Source organism: Theropithecus gelada, chromosome 3 (assembly GCF_003255815.1).
Source record: "Theropithecus gelada isolate Dixy chromosome 3, Tgel_1.0, whole genome shotgun sequence".
Lineage (NCBI taxonomy): Eukaryota > Metazoa > Chordata > Mammalia > Primates > Cercopithecidae > Theropithecus > Theropithecus gelada.
This window is the reverse complement of record NC_037670.1, coordinates 90,461,635-90,479,140: the sequence shown is the minus strand read 5'-3', so window position 1 is coordinate 90,479,140 and position 17,506 is coordinate 90,461,635. Positions and strand designations below refer to the sequence as shown.

Sequence of the window (17,506 nt, the reverse complement as noted above, 5' to 3'; positions counted from 1 at the left end):
ACAGACAGGGGGTTGTTTCAGCAGAAGCCATGAGGCTTAACAGGGTGCATATGGGAGCCACAGCCAGACCTTAGGAGCATCAGCAATGCCAACAGACATCTAGGAAGGCCAATCAGCCAGGCGGCACCACCAGGCATTAATCAAGCTGACACCCAACTTACACCAGCCCCATGCTCCAACAGCAGACGCCAACAGAATGCCAAGAACAGTTATATCTCAGGGGCACAAAGGAGCTGGCTGCCCATCCACTCACAAGACTAGTGAGGACGAAAAAATGCCTACTCTGACAGGAGAGCCTCCCCTGTCCTTCTCTGCCAAGGTTAAGGCGCCCAGACCACTCACCATGTACCCAGAGGTTACCTTGAAAAACAGAGAGAAATACAGAGACTGGGCTCTTTTACTAAAAGACACTAAAACATTAACTAGAGACTTTTTAAATTCCTATATTAGAATAACTTTACTAAAGGGTGCTTCCTCCCCCAACTCCTTTTTTTTTTATTGGCCATTCTGCAGGATAGCGGTTCATGTAGACAAACATCAGATCACTTAGAGAAAAACAAAGAAGCTACATTTTCTTTCCATATTTGAACGTAATATGAGTTAAATTTTAGCAGTCCTCTGTCTTAATCACAGCATAAATGTTAACTATTGTGTAAGTGGTAGGATACAGTTTTATGCATTCAAGCTTCACAGACTGTCTATTCAAAGCCCTACCCACTCCCACCCCTGGCAAGCTGGGAGATGCTATAACTACAGCTGAATTGAAATAGTCAAGCTCCCTCACAGCCTAAAAGCCCAAACAAGGTAGTGTTACAAGCATCTTACCAGTCCCAAGGGAATTATTAGGCTGCCTTTTCCTACACTGTTATTTCATCATTCCTCACCAATTCTTCCCTGACACTCTGCTTAAAATAAAAGAGCTAGAAACAGTACATTCTGGATAACTTGATTTGGCTCTCTGTTGGAAGGAGATACCATAACTGTTCTTTTTTCCCCCAGAGATAGTACCCTTGACAACCGATTCAGTCACTTTTTTCTAATTATCTATTCGGTTTGGGTATAAAAGTTATTTTGTATAAAATTCTGTTTCTTCAAAGTAGCTTAAAAACCTTGCAACAGCTTCATTTCCCCTCCTGCTTTAAAGATTCTTTCTTAAATGAGAAAAATCCCCTTTACTATTTTTAGAAATGCATTTATATGGAACAAAATTGTGTTTACTTAGAGACATTAAATGGTTTCCTTGCATTATTTTGAAGACACTTAGAAGATAGCAAATTAGAGGGGACTAATGTAGATAGGCTAACACAGGTAGGTATCAGTAGCCTTTAAATGTCAAAAAGGTTATTAAAAGGAACACAAAATTGGGTTTTCACAAATGAATGGACAATGTAAGAATCAAGAGTGCACTTGAATAAAATGGATAGAAACAAAGCATCATAGAACTAAGAATGACATGGAAGCATGGATTTTTTTTTTTTTTAAAATATAAAATGCAAGAGCAGTAAGTTACCGAAAGCAGTAATAACATGGACTGGAGACATCATGGAAGTTTTGTGGTCAAGGCAGGACTTGGGCTTCCCCTTGAGGGTTGGGTAGAATTTGACTGGGAAAAGGCAAGAAGAGCAGAGGAAAGAGCAAGAGTATCACACTGGCATGAGGAAGTAAAGAGGTGTGGGCTATGGGTGAAAAGAATGGGATAGGATCATGCATGTGCAACCACAGAAAGTACTGTGACAATGCAACTGAATGAGGACAATGTCCATGGACATCTTTTCTCTGATCATAGTTTATTCCAAGTCTAGATAAGCCAAAGCTTAGCTCTCCAAAATTAAGCCAAAAACATTCTACCATAACATAAAAGTTGGCTTATGATTGTAGTATTGAAAAAAAAAAAAAGGTATATACTGTCTCTCTCTAGAAGAGACCTGCAATGGTTCAATAATTTTATCTTTATGTATTTAGTACTTTAGAACAGACAGGTCACCGTAGGTTCCCCAATGACAATGTTTCTGTACAAGTCAGTTACTACTCCCAAATGCACAAATTGACGCCAACAGAAAAAACTTGCTGATAAACATGGCATGCTATATAGCAATTCTCAACTCCAGAGCCTAAGATTTGTGTTTACAGTGATCAGTATGACAAAAGACTGCAAGTAATCTGGAGTTACTATTAGGAACAAAATTTAAAAATTTTTCATTTTTAGAAATTAGAGTAGACCCAGGGTTTCTCTATAACAAGGTCATTTCACTGGCATTCCAATTTGTTTTCCGAATGGGGGAGAAGGAGGTGGAGTTAAATCACGAGGACAGCTTGCAAGTTTATTTCCACAGTCCTATGCCCCGGTGAATCCGGGCATGCCCATGGGATTATGCACACCTCCATCTTGTGTGCAGGACAGGAAAGGCTGAGAGGAGCTGCTGGAGAACACCAGTCCCAAATAGTCACAGCCAGCCACAGCCACCTCTGGTTTAAAACTATGTCACTCCTTTTTAGGAAGCTTGTTAAAGTTCATTGAACTGCTCCTTGACTTTTCTCAGGACTCTTTGACCTATATTAAGAGCATATCACAATAAAGGACATTTCCTAGAGTCAGACCAATTGAATGATATCTGAATTCTGCTTTCCTATTGCAAGGCCCTTTATAGACAGTGGTGATGGGAAATCCATAATCATTTCACTAGAGCTTAACACTTTTATAGTTTCTGTTTATAATTTTATAGGAAGGGCTCCTAGAATGATCCCCATAACTTCTGGGGAAGGACACATAATATCAGGTGTTAAAAGCACAGTCATTAAAGCCAGATACACACAGATTCAAACACTAAAACTCCACTTAATCCTTGTGTGATCTTGGACGGGTTACCCGATCTCTGACCTAATTTCCTCTCTTATTTAATAGAGATAATAATAGTACCTGTCTTATAACATTCTCCTGAAAGTAAAATAATGAATATAAAGCATTTAGCACAGTGCCTGACATAAAATACATTCTCTACAATCAACCTTTCTATTAGCACAGTCTCATTAATATTCTGAAACTTATTTATTCTCCTAAAAACAGTCCATATTAACTATTCAGTATTGTCATTTAACATATTTTATTTTTTCTCTTTTTTTATTTTTCTGGGTACATAGTAGGTATATATATTTATGGGGTACATGAGATGTTTTGATACAGGCATGCAGTGTGAAATAAGCACATCAAGGAGAATGGGATACCTATCCTCTCAAGCATTTATCCTTTGAATTACAAAGAATCCAATTGCACTCTTTAAGCTATTTTAAAATGTACAATTAGGTTATTATTGAGTATAGTCACCCTGTTGTGCTATCAAAGAGTGGGCCTTATTCATTCTTTCCAACATTTTTGGTAACCATTAACCATCCACGCCTCCCCACTAACCCACAATTACCCTTCCTAGCCTCTGGTAACCATCCTTCTACTGTGTTCATGAGTTCAATTGCTTTCATTTTTAGACCCCACAAATAAGAACATGCAATGTTTGTCTTTCTGTGCCTGGCTTATGCCATTCAACATAATGCCCTCCAATTCCATCCATGTTGTTGCAAATGACTATATCTCATTCTTTTTCAAGGCTGAATAGTACTCCATTGTGTATATGTACCACATTTTCTTTATTCATTCATCTGTTGATAGATGATGAAGTTGCTTCCAAATCTCAGCTATTGTGGACAGTGATACAATAACCATAGGAGTGCAGGTATCTTTTTTATATATAACCCTTCTTTTGGGTATACACCCAGCAGTGGGACTGCTGGATACTATGGTAGCTCAATTTTTACCTTTTTGAGAAACTTCAAACTGTTCTCCATAATGGTTGTACTAATTTACATCCCCACCAACAGTGTACAAGGGTTCCCTTTTCTCTACATCCTCCCCAGCATTTATAATTGCAGTCTTTTGAACATAAGCCATTGTCTTTTGAATATAAGCCATTTTAACTGGGGTGAAATGATATCTCACTGTAGTTTTGATTTGCATTTCTCTGATGATCAGTGGTATTGAACACCTTTTCATAAACCTGTTTGTCATTTGTATGTCTTTTTTTGATAAATGTCTATTCAGATCTTTTGCCCATTTTAAAATTGAATCGTTAGATTTTTTCCTATAGAGTTGTTTGAGTTCCTTATATATTCTGGTCATTAATCACTTGCCAGATAGGTAGCTTGCAAATATTTTCTCCCATTCTGTGGGTTGTCTCTTCACTTTGTTCATTGTATCCTTGCTGTGCAGGAAGATTTTCAACTTAATGTGATCCCATTTGTCCATGTTTGTGTTAGTTGCCTGTGCTTGTGGAGTATTGCTCAAGAAATTTTTACCCAGATCAATTTCCTGAAAATTTTCCCCAATCTTGTAGTTTCATAGTTTGAGCTCTAAAAGTCTTTAAACCATTTTGATTAGATTTTTATATATGGTGAGAGACAGGGGTCTAGTTTCATTCTTCTGCATATGGATAGCCAGCTTTCCCAGAACCATTTATTAAAGAGACTGTGTCTTCCCCAGTGTATGTCTTGGTACCTTGTTGAAAATGAGTTCACTGTAGGTGTGTGGGTTTGTTTCTGGGTTCTCCATTCTGTTCCATTGATCTGTGTGCCTGTTTTCATGCAATTACCACACTGTTTTGGTAACTATAGCTCTGTAGCATAATTTGAAGTCAGGTAATGTGATTCCTCCAGTTTTGTTGTTTTTGCTTAGGGTAGCCTTGGCTATTCCGGATCTTTTGTGGTTTCATATAAATTTTAGGATTGTTTTTTTCTATTTCTGGGAAGAATGCCATTGGTAGTTTGGTTGGGATTGCACTGAATCTGTAGATTGCTTTGGTAGTATGGATATTTTAACAATATTGATTATTCTAATCCATGAACATGAAATATTTTTTCCTTTTTTGGTGTCCTCTTGAATTTCTTTCATCAGTGTTTACAATTCTCATTACAGAGATCTTTCACTTCTTTGGTTAGTTCCTAGGTATTTAATTTTATTTGTGACTATTGTACATGCTGGTGTAAATGGTGGGGGCAAGGTGGTATCAGTGACTCAGGACTGTTTTTTCTATCTCTTCAATGCTCCTTTCAGCAATATGGAACTAAAACCAGGTATTATGAGTGCTCACCTGATTTTTGGTTCTTACGAAAGTGTTTTTTTCTGTGTAGGCAGTTATTAAATTAGTGTCCTTGCCTGGGGGACAATTGGGGGAGACTTCAATTCCCTCATCTTGCTCTGCCTCCTTCTCAACAGTCAATTGTCATTTTTCTTTAACTAATAAGAGTTGCCCTTGTTATGGTTATACAGGTATTTCTCTCTGAACCTACTTTCTTATCTATGACATAAAGACCACACCACTTGGCCTGCTAATATCACGGAATTGAGAGAGTCAACAATATGGGAAAGCATTCTGGAAACTGAAGTGTTCTGCATAAGTAAAAGTTTTTAACTGATATTTTAATCCATAACTCATAATTCTAAAATAAGCTATCACCATGGATAAACAAAGGTATGTCAGAATCACCACATCATGACTCAAGTCCTGTTCCCAAGCCTTCCCTAATTAATTTTAATTCATTTTAATCATATAGTGACTCAGTATCTTCATGCGATAATGATTCACGTGTTTTAATTTGCCAAATGTTGCTTCTAGATTATTTTCAGAAACATTCTGTTGAGCTCTTAGGAAAGTCACGACTTGGATAGCAAATAGGATGGGAGTTATTATTTTATTCCAACTTCAGCCCAATCATATGTTTTTTCCTCATTTAGATCACCTACTCCTGATGATAATTTAGAAACCACATGGTACAGATGGTGAGGCATGGGCTTCTGGGATTTGAATACCAGTCATTTATTAGCTGGATTTAATTTTCCACAATTTATTTTATCTTTCTAAATGTGCATCTGAAAAATGGGGACAGTAACTCCCTCCTAAATGAGACAGTGATCTTAAAGAGCAGAATATAGTCCCTGGACATGGTAAATGTTGTCTAAGTGTAAGAATACAATGGCACAAGAGAGCATCTACTTACAGCTCACAGATGCCAGCTCTAGCAGGAATGAGAGGCACAAGTTGCAGTAAAAGTTTGACACCATTTTGCCATTCTTCTTCTCTTTCAAATTCACAGTACAAGTAGCTACATTCATCAGAGGAAAACTGGTAGAAAACATAAGTATCTTGAAAGTATAGATGCTGGTCCACTGTTTGAAACAAAAAATGTACAGATCAGTTTTTTAAAGGATATTCCTCAGACAGCAATAATCCAAATGATAAACTGAAAGCCCTAATAATTGGGAGAAATCAGGGTTAAGACTATAATTACACATTCTAAGCTCATTCATGTTTATAATCCCATTGAAGTAGAAAGGACTTACTGGCTAGTCTATTTTTACTATTAGAAGTTCTGGCCAGCATATTCACATGTATTTTATATTTCTTCTACTTCAGACACAGGTGCAGATAAAATCAATAACAATTCAAAGAGGATAGGGAGAAATCTTTTTTAGTGTCCCAAAGCAAATTAGTATATTGAATTAATTTAGTAATACAGAAATACAACACAATGGCAAGTTTTAGATCAATGGTTCTCAACTAAGGGTGACTGTGCCTCCCCCAGGGGATATTTGGTGATGTCTAGACATTTTTGGTTGTTACATTTGGGGGGCAAGGTGCTACTGGTATTGGAGGGTGGAAGAAAGGGATGCTGTTCAAAAAAAAACAAAAACCCTACCATGTACAGGACAGCCCTTCACAACAAAGAATTATCTAACCCAAATGTCAATACTACCAAGTTGGGGAAATCCTGCTTTAAAGGAATCAAGAGCTAGAGATTTTTCCAAAAAGCACTAGTACAAAATGTTTTGCTAACCAAAACCCTGAAACTATCAATATGCTAATAATACCTCCATTCCTCAAAGGTAGTTAACTAATTTTATAAATAAGAGTATTAGGTGCTAGGTACTATTGACTAAGATTACACCCACATCCATATCTGTACCATTCTTTCACAACAGGACTAGGGGTATGCCCTTGATATTTAATACCTATAGGGAAAAAAGGGCTTTTCAGTGACCATCTAGCAGCTGAGAGACTAGGCTAAATAAAGAATCCAGATTGCTCAGTTTCTAATCCTTCAATTCTCTGGGCTCAACTAAGAAAAGAGATATCCATCATCTATTTTAGTTCCCAGTTAACATTTATTTTCTGTTCAGTCTAAACAGCTAATTTTCATAGGTCATATCTCTAAGTGTTCATGATTACTTAGTGAATTAAAATGGCATAACATCCCACTCATAATATCAGTTTCTGATGATTATCCTAAGTACAAGATAAATCACACATTAAAGATGTCACTGATTTTGAAAAAAGTTTGTAAGCAGCATTTTTGAGTTCAGAAGAAAGAAGGTAGAGGAAGGACTCCTACAGGTATTATTAGTCTATGAATCAGCAAGTATCTAATAATTTTTACAAGAAGTCTAAGAGAAATAAGTGAATCAAAAGATGACCTGTCACTTAGAAAATAAGAGAGAATACAAATATTTATCTTCAAAACTAATTTCCATCCAGATTGTAACATCCTCTAGAAAATCAAGTGTATTTTTGTCTGATAGCTTAATAAAATAATGATGCTGTGCCTTCAAGACATAATACTAACCTGATAACATAATTCCCATGTCCAGTAGGAGTTGCCAGACTCCTATGGCCATAGATCTGCACTGGACAAAAGGACAGTGTTCTAGAAGCCAGTCTACCAGTTCTGACCCAACGCAGCTCCTCCTGAACAAAAGCAAAGCCATTCACAGTAAGATATTGCTGACATTCGTTTGCCAAAAAAATTGATATATAATACCTTTCCTTTCATGTGCTTGCTTTTTTTAAACAAGCAACCCAAGAATAAATGGCATATACCTCTTATTCATCTTTCAGATTAAAGTTCAAATATCGCTTCCTTAGGGAAACAAGAGTCAAATTGTCTTCTACTTTTTCATCAAATCACTTAACATTTAATAAGTATATATCTTTACAAATGAACAATATCTGCTTCTCCCACTAGAGAAAAATTTTCAGGAGAGCAGGGACTTTATATAACTCACTATTAATTCCCAACAATTAGAACAGTCCACAATACACAGTAAGTTCTCAAAATATACTTGTTTGAAAAAAGAAGGAATACATTTAGCAGCCTTTTATATAAAGATAATGCTTTTACCTTGGTAAGATACATACCTCAAGTTGGTGGTGATAAACTTTGGTTCAACTATTTATAGATTTTTATCTAGTCCTTTTGAGAACAAAATAATTCCAAGGTTAGACAAAACTGGGACCATAGTCAGTAGTACAGAGTTTTGTTTGCTACTCTTCAAACAAAGACTGAACCCTAAAGTTTACTCTAAGAACAATAAATTTGATTGTTAATCTTTTTAATATAATCCATGTAACTAGTTAAGCAGCCCAGGTCACATAACCATAAACCCAGATGTGTTGGATTCCACTAACCATGCATGAGAAATTACCTTTGTAATCTGTCTTAAAACACACAACTATATTCAAAAAAATGTCATAACCTGGGTATTATAGGCAGTATCATCATGCCTACTTTTCAAATACAGATGAGCCTCAGGGGGAAAACAAAAAGAAAAACTTCTGAAATGTTTTGTCGTTTGCAGAAATTTTATCAAATTTCACTCTCCCTTATGAGAAAAGATCATGAAAATTTTTTTTTTTTTGCGTCAGGGTCATGCTCTGTCACCCAGGGTGGAGTGCTGTGGCGCAATCTCAACTTACCGCAAACTCTGCCTCCTAGACTTGACAGATCCTCCCACCTAAGCCTCCTGAGTAACTGGGAGTACAGGTGCTCACTACTGGCTAATTTCGTTCTTTGTAGAGACTGAGTTTCGCCATGTTGCCCACACTGGTCTCCAACTCGTGAGCTCAAGTGATCCACCTGCCTCGGCTACCCAAACTACTGAGATTATAGGTATGAGCCAAGTGCCTGGCCAAAATGTTTTTTTTTTAAATAATGTATCATATGATGACTATCTTTATATGCAGTACTGAAGGACCAAGAGATGCCAACATTTATTTGTATTTCTAAAGTAGAAAAATACTGCCTATTTTGTTCTCTTATGATTGGCATAGTTACAAATACCCTAGAATCACACCATAACCAACAATATGAACTGCCACGGATGCTACATTTTCTGGGGTGAAGAAAAATAAAGTAGTAAACTTTTCTGCTGAGATATTTGATCAAAAATCCTAGCTTTTCATCAAAAGCTAGAATATATTTGGTGAAGTGTCACATTTGAAAGATACTCTAAGGCAATTAAGCCAATTCTAGACATGTTCAGTTGCATGTTAGCGTAAGACAGCATAAAGATTAACAGTCACATATATGGATTTTTTTTAGAGAAAATGAGAAAACAGATGGCAACAAAACAGGCAATTAGACCAAACAGTCAAGATTAACTTCTAATTCTACAGGATACCTTTCATGTTAAAGGTTCAAAGTGTTAATTAACTAATTAATTCCTCAACACCTCTGCCAATTAGCCAGCATCTCAGGGCTTTGAAAGCACTTTTATCTCATGGATTTAATACTGTATCATCTTAATTCATATTCTCAAAACAATGCAGCTCCTTAGTCTGCTCTGAGTGTCTGACATCACCTGGACTATGAAAGCACACAATAAAACATTCACTAAACAAACTAAACTGTCAAACTGCAAAGGGGGCTAGATGGATACAGCTGCTTGTTTGTTCTCAGGTGATAAGGAAGAAGCTTCTTAGAACAGGGCTTCTCAAAACTCTGCTTAGGAGTCACCTGGGTGATGTTCTTAAAGTATAGATTCTGACGCGGTAAGACTGGGTGGGACCTCAGATTCCGCATTCCTTTTTTTTTTTTTTTTTTTTTTTGAGACTGAGTTTCACGCATGTTGCCCAGACTGGAATGCAATAGTGCGATCTCGGCTCACTGCAAACTCTGCCTCCCGGGTTCAAGTGATTCTCCTGCCTCACCCCACAAGTAGCTAGGATTATAGGCATCTGCCACCACGCCCAGCTAATTTTTATATTTTTAGTAGAGCTGGGGTTGCATCATGTTGGCCAGGTTGGTCTCGAACTCCTGACCTCAGGTGATCCACCCGCCTTGGCCTCCCAAAGTGCTGGGATTATAGGCATGAGCCACCATGCCCGGCCAGATTCCACATTCCTAACAGGCTCTCAGGTGATGCTGGTGACCTCAAAGCCCCAATCCCCCAGATCTCCCTTCTCAATGGGAAGGGCTTCCTCTGTTTTGGGGAGGCAGGGCTCTGACTCAATATGGCAGAACACAGCACTGTCAGGACAATATTAATTAAAAACTGAGCCCAACTCTCAGAGCAAGCTACTGTTTCTGTTGCACGTGATCCCTTTCTATTCCCCCCACTGGCTTTATCAAGTTATGTTTTAAATCACTTATAAGGATCCACCTACCCCGGGGCAAACATTAGGAGTAAATTATACACTATCATTTATATCACCAAAGCACACAAAATGAGGTGGCATTGTCTCTGCATTTAACACCTTGTCCCCATGCCTGCTACAATCTGGTGAAAATACCTAAATCCACAGGACTTAGGGGAGAGCAGTGAGGAAGAAAACAGAGACGGTTGGAACAGAGCAATCTAAACACAGACAGCAGTTCCTACCCACAGTATATTTTCAGTCTTGCACTCAATCCAGAAACTGCTCCAAGTACATGCAGATCTAACTCCAGTTTCAATACTAGGTAGAAACATTGTGATATGGAGGTGATCAGCTCAAAGCCCATGTGACTGCTTAACAAAACATGAATTTACCCAATCTCCAGAGTGGAAAATTTGATTTATCTGAGCATCCTCCTGTCTCTAATTAGACTTTTAGCAATTAATTCATAGTAATGCAGACACTAATCTTTAAAATAAATCAGGTGATGGTATTTAGTGATGCATTTGTGCAAAACAAATGATGTCTCAAAAACCAGTGTGATTCTTCCTACAGTACAAAGTGAATAGAAAGCATTTCAAAGTTTTGAAAGTGAGTTCTCATGCAGTATATGGGGAATATTTTACCTCAATTTACTACCAGACAAATGAAAATGATTCATCCCTAGGTAATCACATGAGCATTTCATGTTTAAACCCAGAATATTAATCAGTCCTTAGATTAGAAAAGAATAGTGGTCCTGGCCGGATCACAGGAAAACACATGCTCTCCCCATTCTATTCCCGTTAAATCCTAAATCTGTTCTAATTTGGATAGATGGCTTTTCTCCATGAACCTGATTAATGTTCATCTCCCAGTCCTTTTTCAATCTCTATCCATGGAGATCCAATAAAGAGGAAAAAAATGAGAATAATGATCAGTGTTACACATGGCCTCATGTAAATAAAATGAATCCTGTGAGCTTGCTCATGACTATACTCAAAGATTTACAAATATAAATTTAGTCTTTTAAAAAAGGAGAAGTCAGATGTTTCTAAAGGTGATGCCATCATCTATTTTTTAAAGTGAGTTTCTATGTGAAGTAGTCCGACCACCACAGCCCTTTTACTCCCTGTCCTGTCTACTTGGTCTGGGCTCTAACCTCATGGTTCTCAGACCTAGGCCTATGAATCCCTAATGGGAGGAAAACGGTAGATCTTGAAGCTTTTTAAAGAGCTCCATGACTCCATACACAAAAGCATTATTTGTAAACAGAATAGGCATGTCTAGCCTATGGCATATTTTCCAAAACCTATGTAAATGCTAATGTGATTGGTTAAATGTGCTTAAAGTGTTAATTCACTGGGGTTTCTCATCACACTTTGGATTTGCTCAATCAATGGCTCAGAAGAATATAGATTCTGCCAAGTTTGTGATGTTAAAAAATGGTTGCAGGGAATGGTTACTGACTGAAAAGAGGCATGAAGGAACTTTCTGAGGTATGAAAATCTACTATATCTGGATAGTGGCTAAATGGATAATGATTACACAGGTGTGTAATAAATAGAAGTTCAAGCTGTACATTTAAGATTTGCATATTTTACTATACAAAAATTATGCCTCAGTACAAAGGGAGTCGGTGGTCTTACTCTGATAGTCTGGGGATTACTATCCCAAAATCCGAAGCCATGATAAAATATTTTCCATCTCCAGCAAACAGAAAAAACAGAAATATTACAATGAGTTTATCATAAAGCTAAGTTTATTTAACATAAAGGAACATCCTTTATTCTGAGAACTTTCTACTTTTCGGGTGTCATGAATTCTGAGTACTCTTCCTACTTTTGATGGGTATTACATGCCATTTCTTTGAAATAGAATGGTGATAACAAATGGTAGTGGTTTTTCTTTTTGTTTTCTGTCATAGTTTTGGTATCATTTGGTGTGGTTTAATATCTTTATCTGGCAAAACAAAAAGTTAATAATTTGCTTTTGGTTTTTTTCTTTAACTTGTTCCATAAAATGAAAACATACACACCAAATTTTCTAAGTGACCATGCCCTTGGTCCAGCTGTACTTTAAAACTGGCCATTTACCCAACTGTTTACTCTCATACCTCTGTCAAGGTAGACACCTGCCATCCCTATACCAACCTGTCTCTCCCTGCTCCTTACACACTCAAGGAGGAGGCCCACTCTCACCTGGAGAGTTAGAGCAGGTCTCTGCCCAAGGCATCCTTTCAGGGCCTCAATAAGGTCCCTAAAGAGGGGATCTATATTTATTAAAGTCCCTAATGTAGCACCACCCCCTCACCCGCTGCAAAATATCACGTCTCAGAGGAAGCAGAGCAGAGACTGTCTCAGGAGCCCATCCACACTTGGGGCTGGAAATTCCATACCCTAACTTCAGAACAGGAGTCAAACTGTAAACAAATGCATGACTAAGTTTAATGAAGAGTCACCACCAGTTTCCTCAATAGAACAAACAAACCCTCCTACTACTGATATTGTCCACCTCTCTTTGATCAAGGTTACAATTTTTAACACAGGGTGGGTTTTTTTCCCTCAAAGAGAATTTCTGACAAGGTGTTAGAAAACTGTGTTACCTGTAAAACCCCTTGAGGTTCACTCTGTCCTTTATCAGGTCAGCTGCTTGAACGATAATAATATTCCTCAGTGCTCTTCCTGCACAAGAAGAATTCTCTCCATAAATCTAAATGGAAAAGACAAACAGTCACTGTAAATATAGAATAATGTGACAATTTGTGAGCTACCAATAGCATACTCTCTTTCTATGTATATGTATATATATGATGATAACCAAGTCCATAAGGTTGAGACATATTTTAGCCAATATAGCTATAAACCTATAACTATCTTACTTTATTTTAGCTACCGGTCCACTTACACTACTAAGCTATCACTATTCTCCAAATGCTAACCTGCTTTATTTAACTACAGCTATAAATAATTTTCTTTGATACAAAGTTTTCAGTGTAAATCATCCACTGTTTTTTAAATACAATATTTATATCGATACAGCAAATTGAAGAATTTATATTATGTATTAAGTCTGCATATTGACAATGCAAACACACACAGGTCTTGGAAGATGGAAAAACAATTTTCTTCCCTATTTAGCGAACATCTCGAACCATGACACAATTTGACAGCAGGCTGCTTTACTCTTAAGCTTCATTCAACTGCAGAGTTCACAGCCAATTCCAAGCATCTGGTTTCATCTACTTCACAATTCCATCTATCAGATAAAAATTTCATTTAACTTACTTTTTTCAATCTTCTAATTCTCCCATATGAGTCTCTGGTTCTTAGAGGAGAAGGGTAGTTCTTAGATCTAGAGGGGGCTAGGTCCCACTTTATAATACTACCTCCTACTCTATAACTAGCACCTTCCTCCAAAGCACAATGCTGTTTCACAAGCAAAGGGGGCTAAGTGAAAATAAGCTGCCTTCCTAAGGTTTATGAAAATTTATATTGGGGGTACATGCCTACATAGTTTCACTTTTTTCTTGGTAAACTTTTTATGTACCTACTATATATATATATATATGTATACACACACACACATATATACATACATATATATATATACACAATACACATGTGTATATATACACAGACATATACATATATATATATATACTTTTTTTTTTTTTTTGAGACAGGGTCTTACTCTGTCACCCAAGCTGGAGTTCAGTGGCAAGATCATGGCTCACTGCAGCCTAGACTTCCCAAACTCAATCAATCTTCCCACCTCAGCCTCCTGAGTAGCTGGAACTACAAGCACACACCATCAAGCCCAGCTAATATTTGTTTTTTTTTGTTTGTTTGTTTTTTTTTTTTTTTGTAGAGACAGGTCTCCTCATGCTGCTCAGGCTGGTCTTGAACTCCTGGGCTCACATAATCTGCCCACCTCGACCTCCCAAAGAGCTGGAATTTCAGGTGTGAGCAACTGCACCTGGCCGAAATATTTGACATCTTCTCTCCAGACAAACAAATTAATAATATAATGATTATGATTTGACTGGGAACATCCACCCCATCCTTATACCTCCTTAATTTTCCTGATATCATCTCCTAAACACAAACTGATAAGGAAGAAGGAAGGGAAGGAAATTATTTTTTAACATGTTAAAACTATTTAAAAAAAAAAAGCTTGAACAAGCCAGATGACAGAAAATATTACCAAGGAAGTGGTGTGAGTCAGCTGACGCTTGACTGGTCCTGACAGCATACAATATTCATTCACTCAGTCATTCAAAAAGTACATAATGAGCAACTGTCAGGTGTCAGATCTGTTCCTGATGGTAGGGATACAGTGGTGGAGAAGGTAGAGAAAATCCCAGCCTTCACAAAGCTCACAGTCTCCTGTTAGCCTAAAAAATGCAACTTTTTTTTTTCTTTTTTTGAGATGGAGTCTTGCTTTGTCGCCCAGGCTGGAGTGCAGTGGCACAATCTCCGCTCACTGCAAGTTGTGTCTCCTGGGTTCATACCATTCTCCTACCTCAGCCTCCCAAGTAGCTGGGACTACAGGCGCCCGCCACCACACCTGGCTAAATTTTTGTATTTTTAGTAGAGTTAGGGTTTCACTGTGTTAGCTAGGATGGTCGGTCTCAATCTCCTGACCTCATGATCTGCGCGTCTTGGCCTCCCAAAGTGCTGGGATTACAGGCGTGAGCCACCGCGCCTGGCCAAAAAATGCAACTCTTTGTTGATTGATTCTTTACTGCAACACAATGATAAATAACGAGGAAGTAAATTTCCTTTTATACAAAACTCAGTGTACAATATACGCTATTTGTAAAATACAGTGTTTTTAACAATAGATATATTATATTTATAACATATTTATGTACGTGCTCTGCCGCATCAATTCATTCATGTAAAGAACCTGGAAGATGGGAGAATAATTTTTTTCCCCAGTTCATGAACATCTTGAATCATGACAATGATCAGAGCATTTCAAACACTTTTGCTGCGTCATCCCAGGTGGAGAAGATAACATGATCACTGCAGCATCCCTGCAAAACTCTATGTGGTCAGGAGCAAAGGGAACAACTGTAACTTGAGAAGTGTACATCAGAATTTCTCAATCACTATTTCAGAAAATGCAGTAAAAGAGAAAAGAATCATACCTGGGAAGGCGTATGTTCAAGGTACGGATTAGATATTCTTCTTGATAGAGTCTATTTTAAATAAAGAAAAAAAAATAGTTAGAACCAAATAAACTTTTGTACCAAAAAAGGAAAACATAAGCAACAGTGGCAGGGGCAGGACCCTGCTAAACAAAAAAAGAAAAGGTTGAATCTCAAATCATGGTCCCTATGGGCTTGGTATCCTTATTTTCACTCAATATAAATATCTGGTCAACATTCATAACAACAGGACAGGATATTCCACTTGAATGGCTCTCAACAGAAGTACAACAGAAAGACTGGGATTTTCTTGGACCAGTCACTTTATTCTTGATGTGTTTTGGATTCCATTTCTCCTTTCCTTTTCCTCACCCTAACTCAGGCCCTCATCACTATACCCTCAACTATCCGCTTCATCTTCCCAGTGGATTTTCCTGCTCTCTAGTCACATCCCCTTCAGGCCATCCTTTACACCTCAACTAAGCAAATCTCCCTAAATCACCTCCTTGACTTGCAGAGGGTCCCTTATTGCTTATCTGAGTTAATCCATGCTCCCTTGGCTCACCACAGTCTGCCTCCAACAGATTTCCAGTATTCTCTTTCCAACTCTCAACAAGGCTTCTTCAGTTTAGCAAGACCTACTTGTCAGAAGAACCTGCCACTCGTACCCCTGCCTTTAGTCAAGTCAGTCTTCATGTTAAAAGCCTTCCATCTTCCTCAATGCTTCTCAGAATCTCACCAGACTTGAAGTCCAGTTTTGTGGAGTCGGCTTCTGCATGAAGTTCCTCCTACTGTGACAGGTTCCTCTTTAGAGCTCTGTTTTTGCTACTATTCAGTTGCAGCCCCTGGGTGCTCGGCATTGTTGGTTGTTTTTCTGTGTGCGCATTTGCCCCAAGGAATCCATAAGCTCCTTGAGGGAGGGCTGGCAGCTGATTCTGCTTTGCTTTCATGGCATCTAGCACACAATTGTGCATAAAGATGTTTATTTTTTCTATTCATTTATTTAGATATTTATATAACTATATGAACTTAATAAGTAATTGCTGAATGATCTGAATTGTAGGAGCTAATTTTTCCTGCCTAATGATCCAGGAAACAGCACCATCACCCACATATGCTTAAGCACAATACAGAACTATTATCATTTCCTATTGCAGTATAAAAAAAAAGAACAGAGAAACTAACATTTATTGAACTTCCAACCTATGTTTAAAAGCTCTTTCCATCTCTATTCTAAGTCTTGCTATCTTTCGAGATCCTATAGTTTTCAGACTGCCGCCTCCATGTCTTAGAATACTTTGCTAAATGTACAAAACATACCCCACCAGTCATCACTTTCCAGCATCTGAACCTTCTACTAAACTTTAGTCTAAAAAGAGAATTCCCATTCTGCCCCTTCCCCAGGCCACATGGCCCTCACACTACTCCTAATTAAACTAAAATAAAATGTATCAACTCTTTATCCAGAAATGCCAAATGATACCCTGTTAAAGATTTGTAGCTTCATTCAAAGAAAATAAATTTTATAAGGTAGAGAGCCCATTTTTAATTCCCAGCCTTCTGGTCTTGTCTAAACGTATTCCCAATCAGCACTGCCTAGTCCTCAGGTACCATGAGCCTATGTAATATAGTCCCTTATTGATATACTGAACAATTTAAAAGTTTTAAATGTACCAGATTATATGAAGATGAATCATCATAATTTTTTTTTTCTCTAAACAGGTAGACTTTTAAAATCACTATGGCAGACCAGAAATGACAGTCTTTATGACTCATCTAATTGCCTGAATCAGCTCAGAAAAGCAAATAGTTTATATAATCTAGCTAAAGAAAAAGCTTTTAAGCAGAAACAAGCTCTAAAAAAAAAAAAAAAAAAAAAAAAAAAAAAAAAAAAAAA

The 17,506-nt window shown here is 37.6% G+C and overlaps 1 protein-coding gene across 1 annotated transcript in view; it reads right to left on the bottom strand.

The window, feature by feature from the left end:
* The window catches only part of RAPGEF5 (Rap guanine nucleotide exchange factor 5), a 242,022-nt gene that overhangs the window by 188,497 nt on the left and 36,019 nt on the right, over positions 1-17,506 (bottom strand). The window contains exons 2-5 of the mRNA XM_025380367.1: positions 15,610-15,660; positions 13,060-13,166; positions 7,666-7,787; positions 6,043-6,211 (exon numbers count right to left, since the gene is read on the bottom strand). Of these exons, the coding sequence (XP_025236152.1) occupies positions 6,043-6,211; positions 7,666-7,787; positions 13,060-13,166; positions 15,610-15,660 (449 nt within the window). The remainder of the gene's footprint in view (positions 1-6,042; positions 6,212-7,665; positions 7,788-13,059; positions 13,167-15,609; positions 15,661-17,506) is intronic.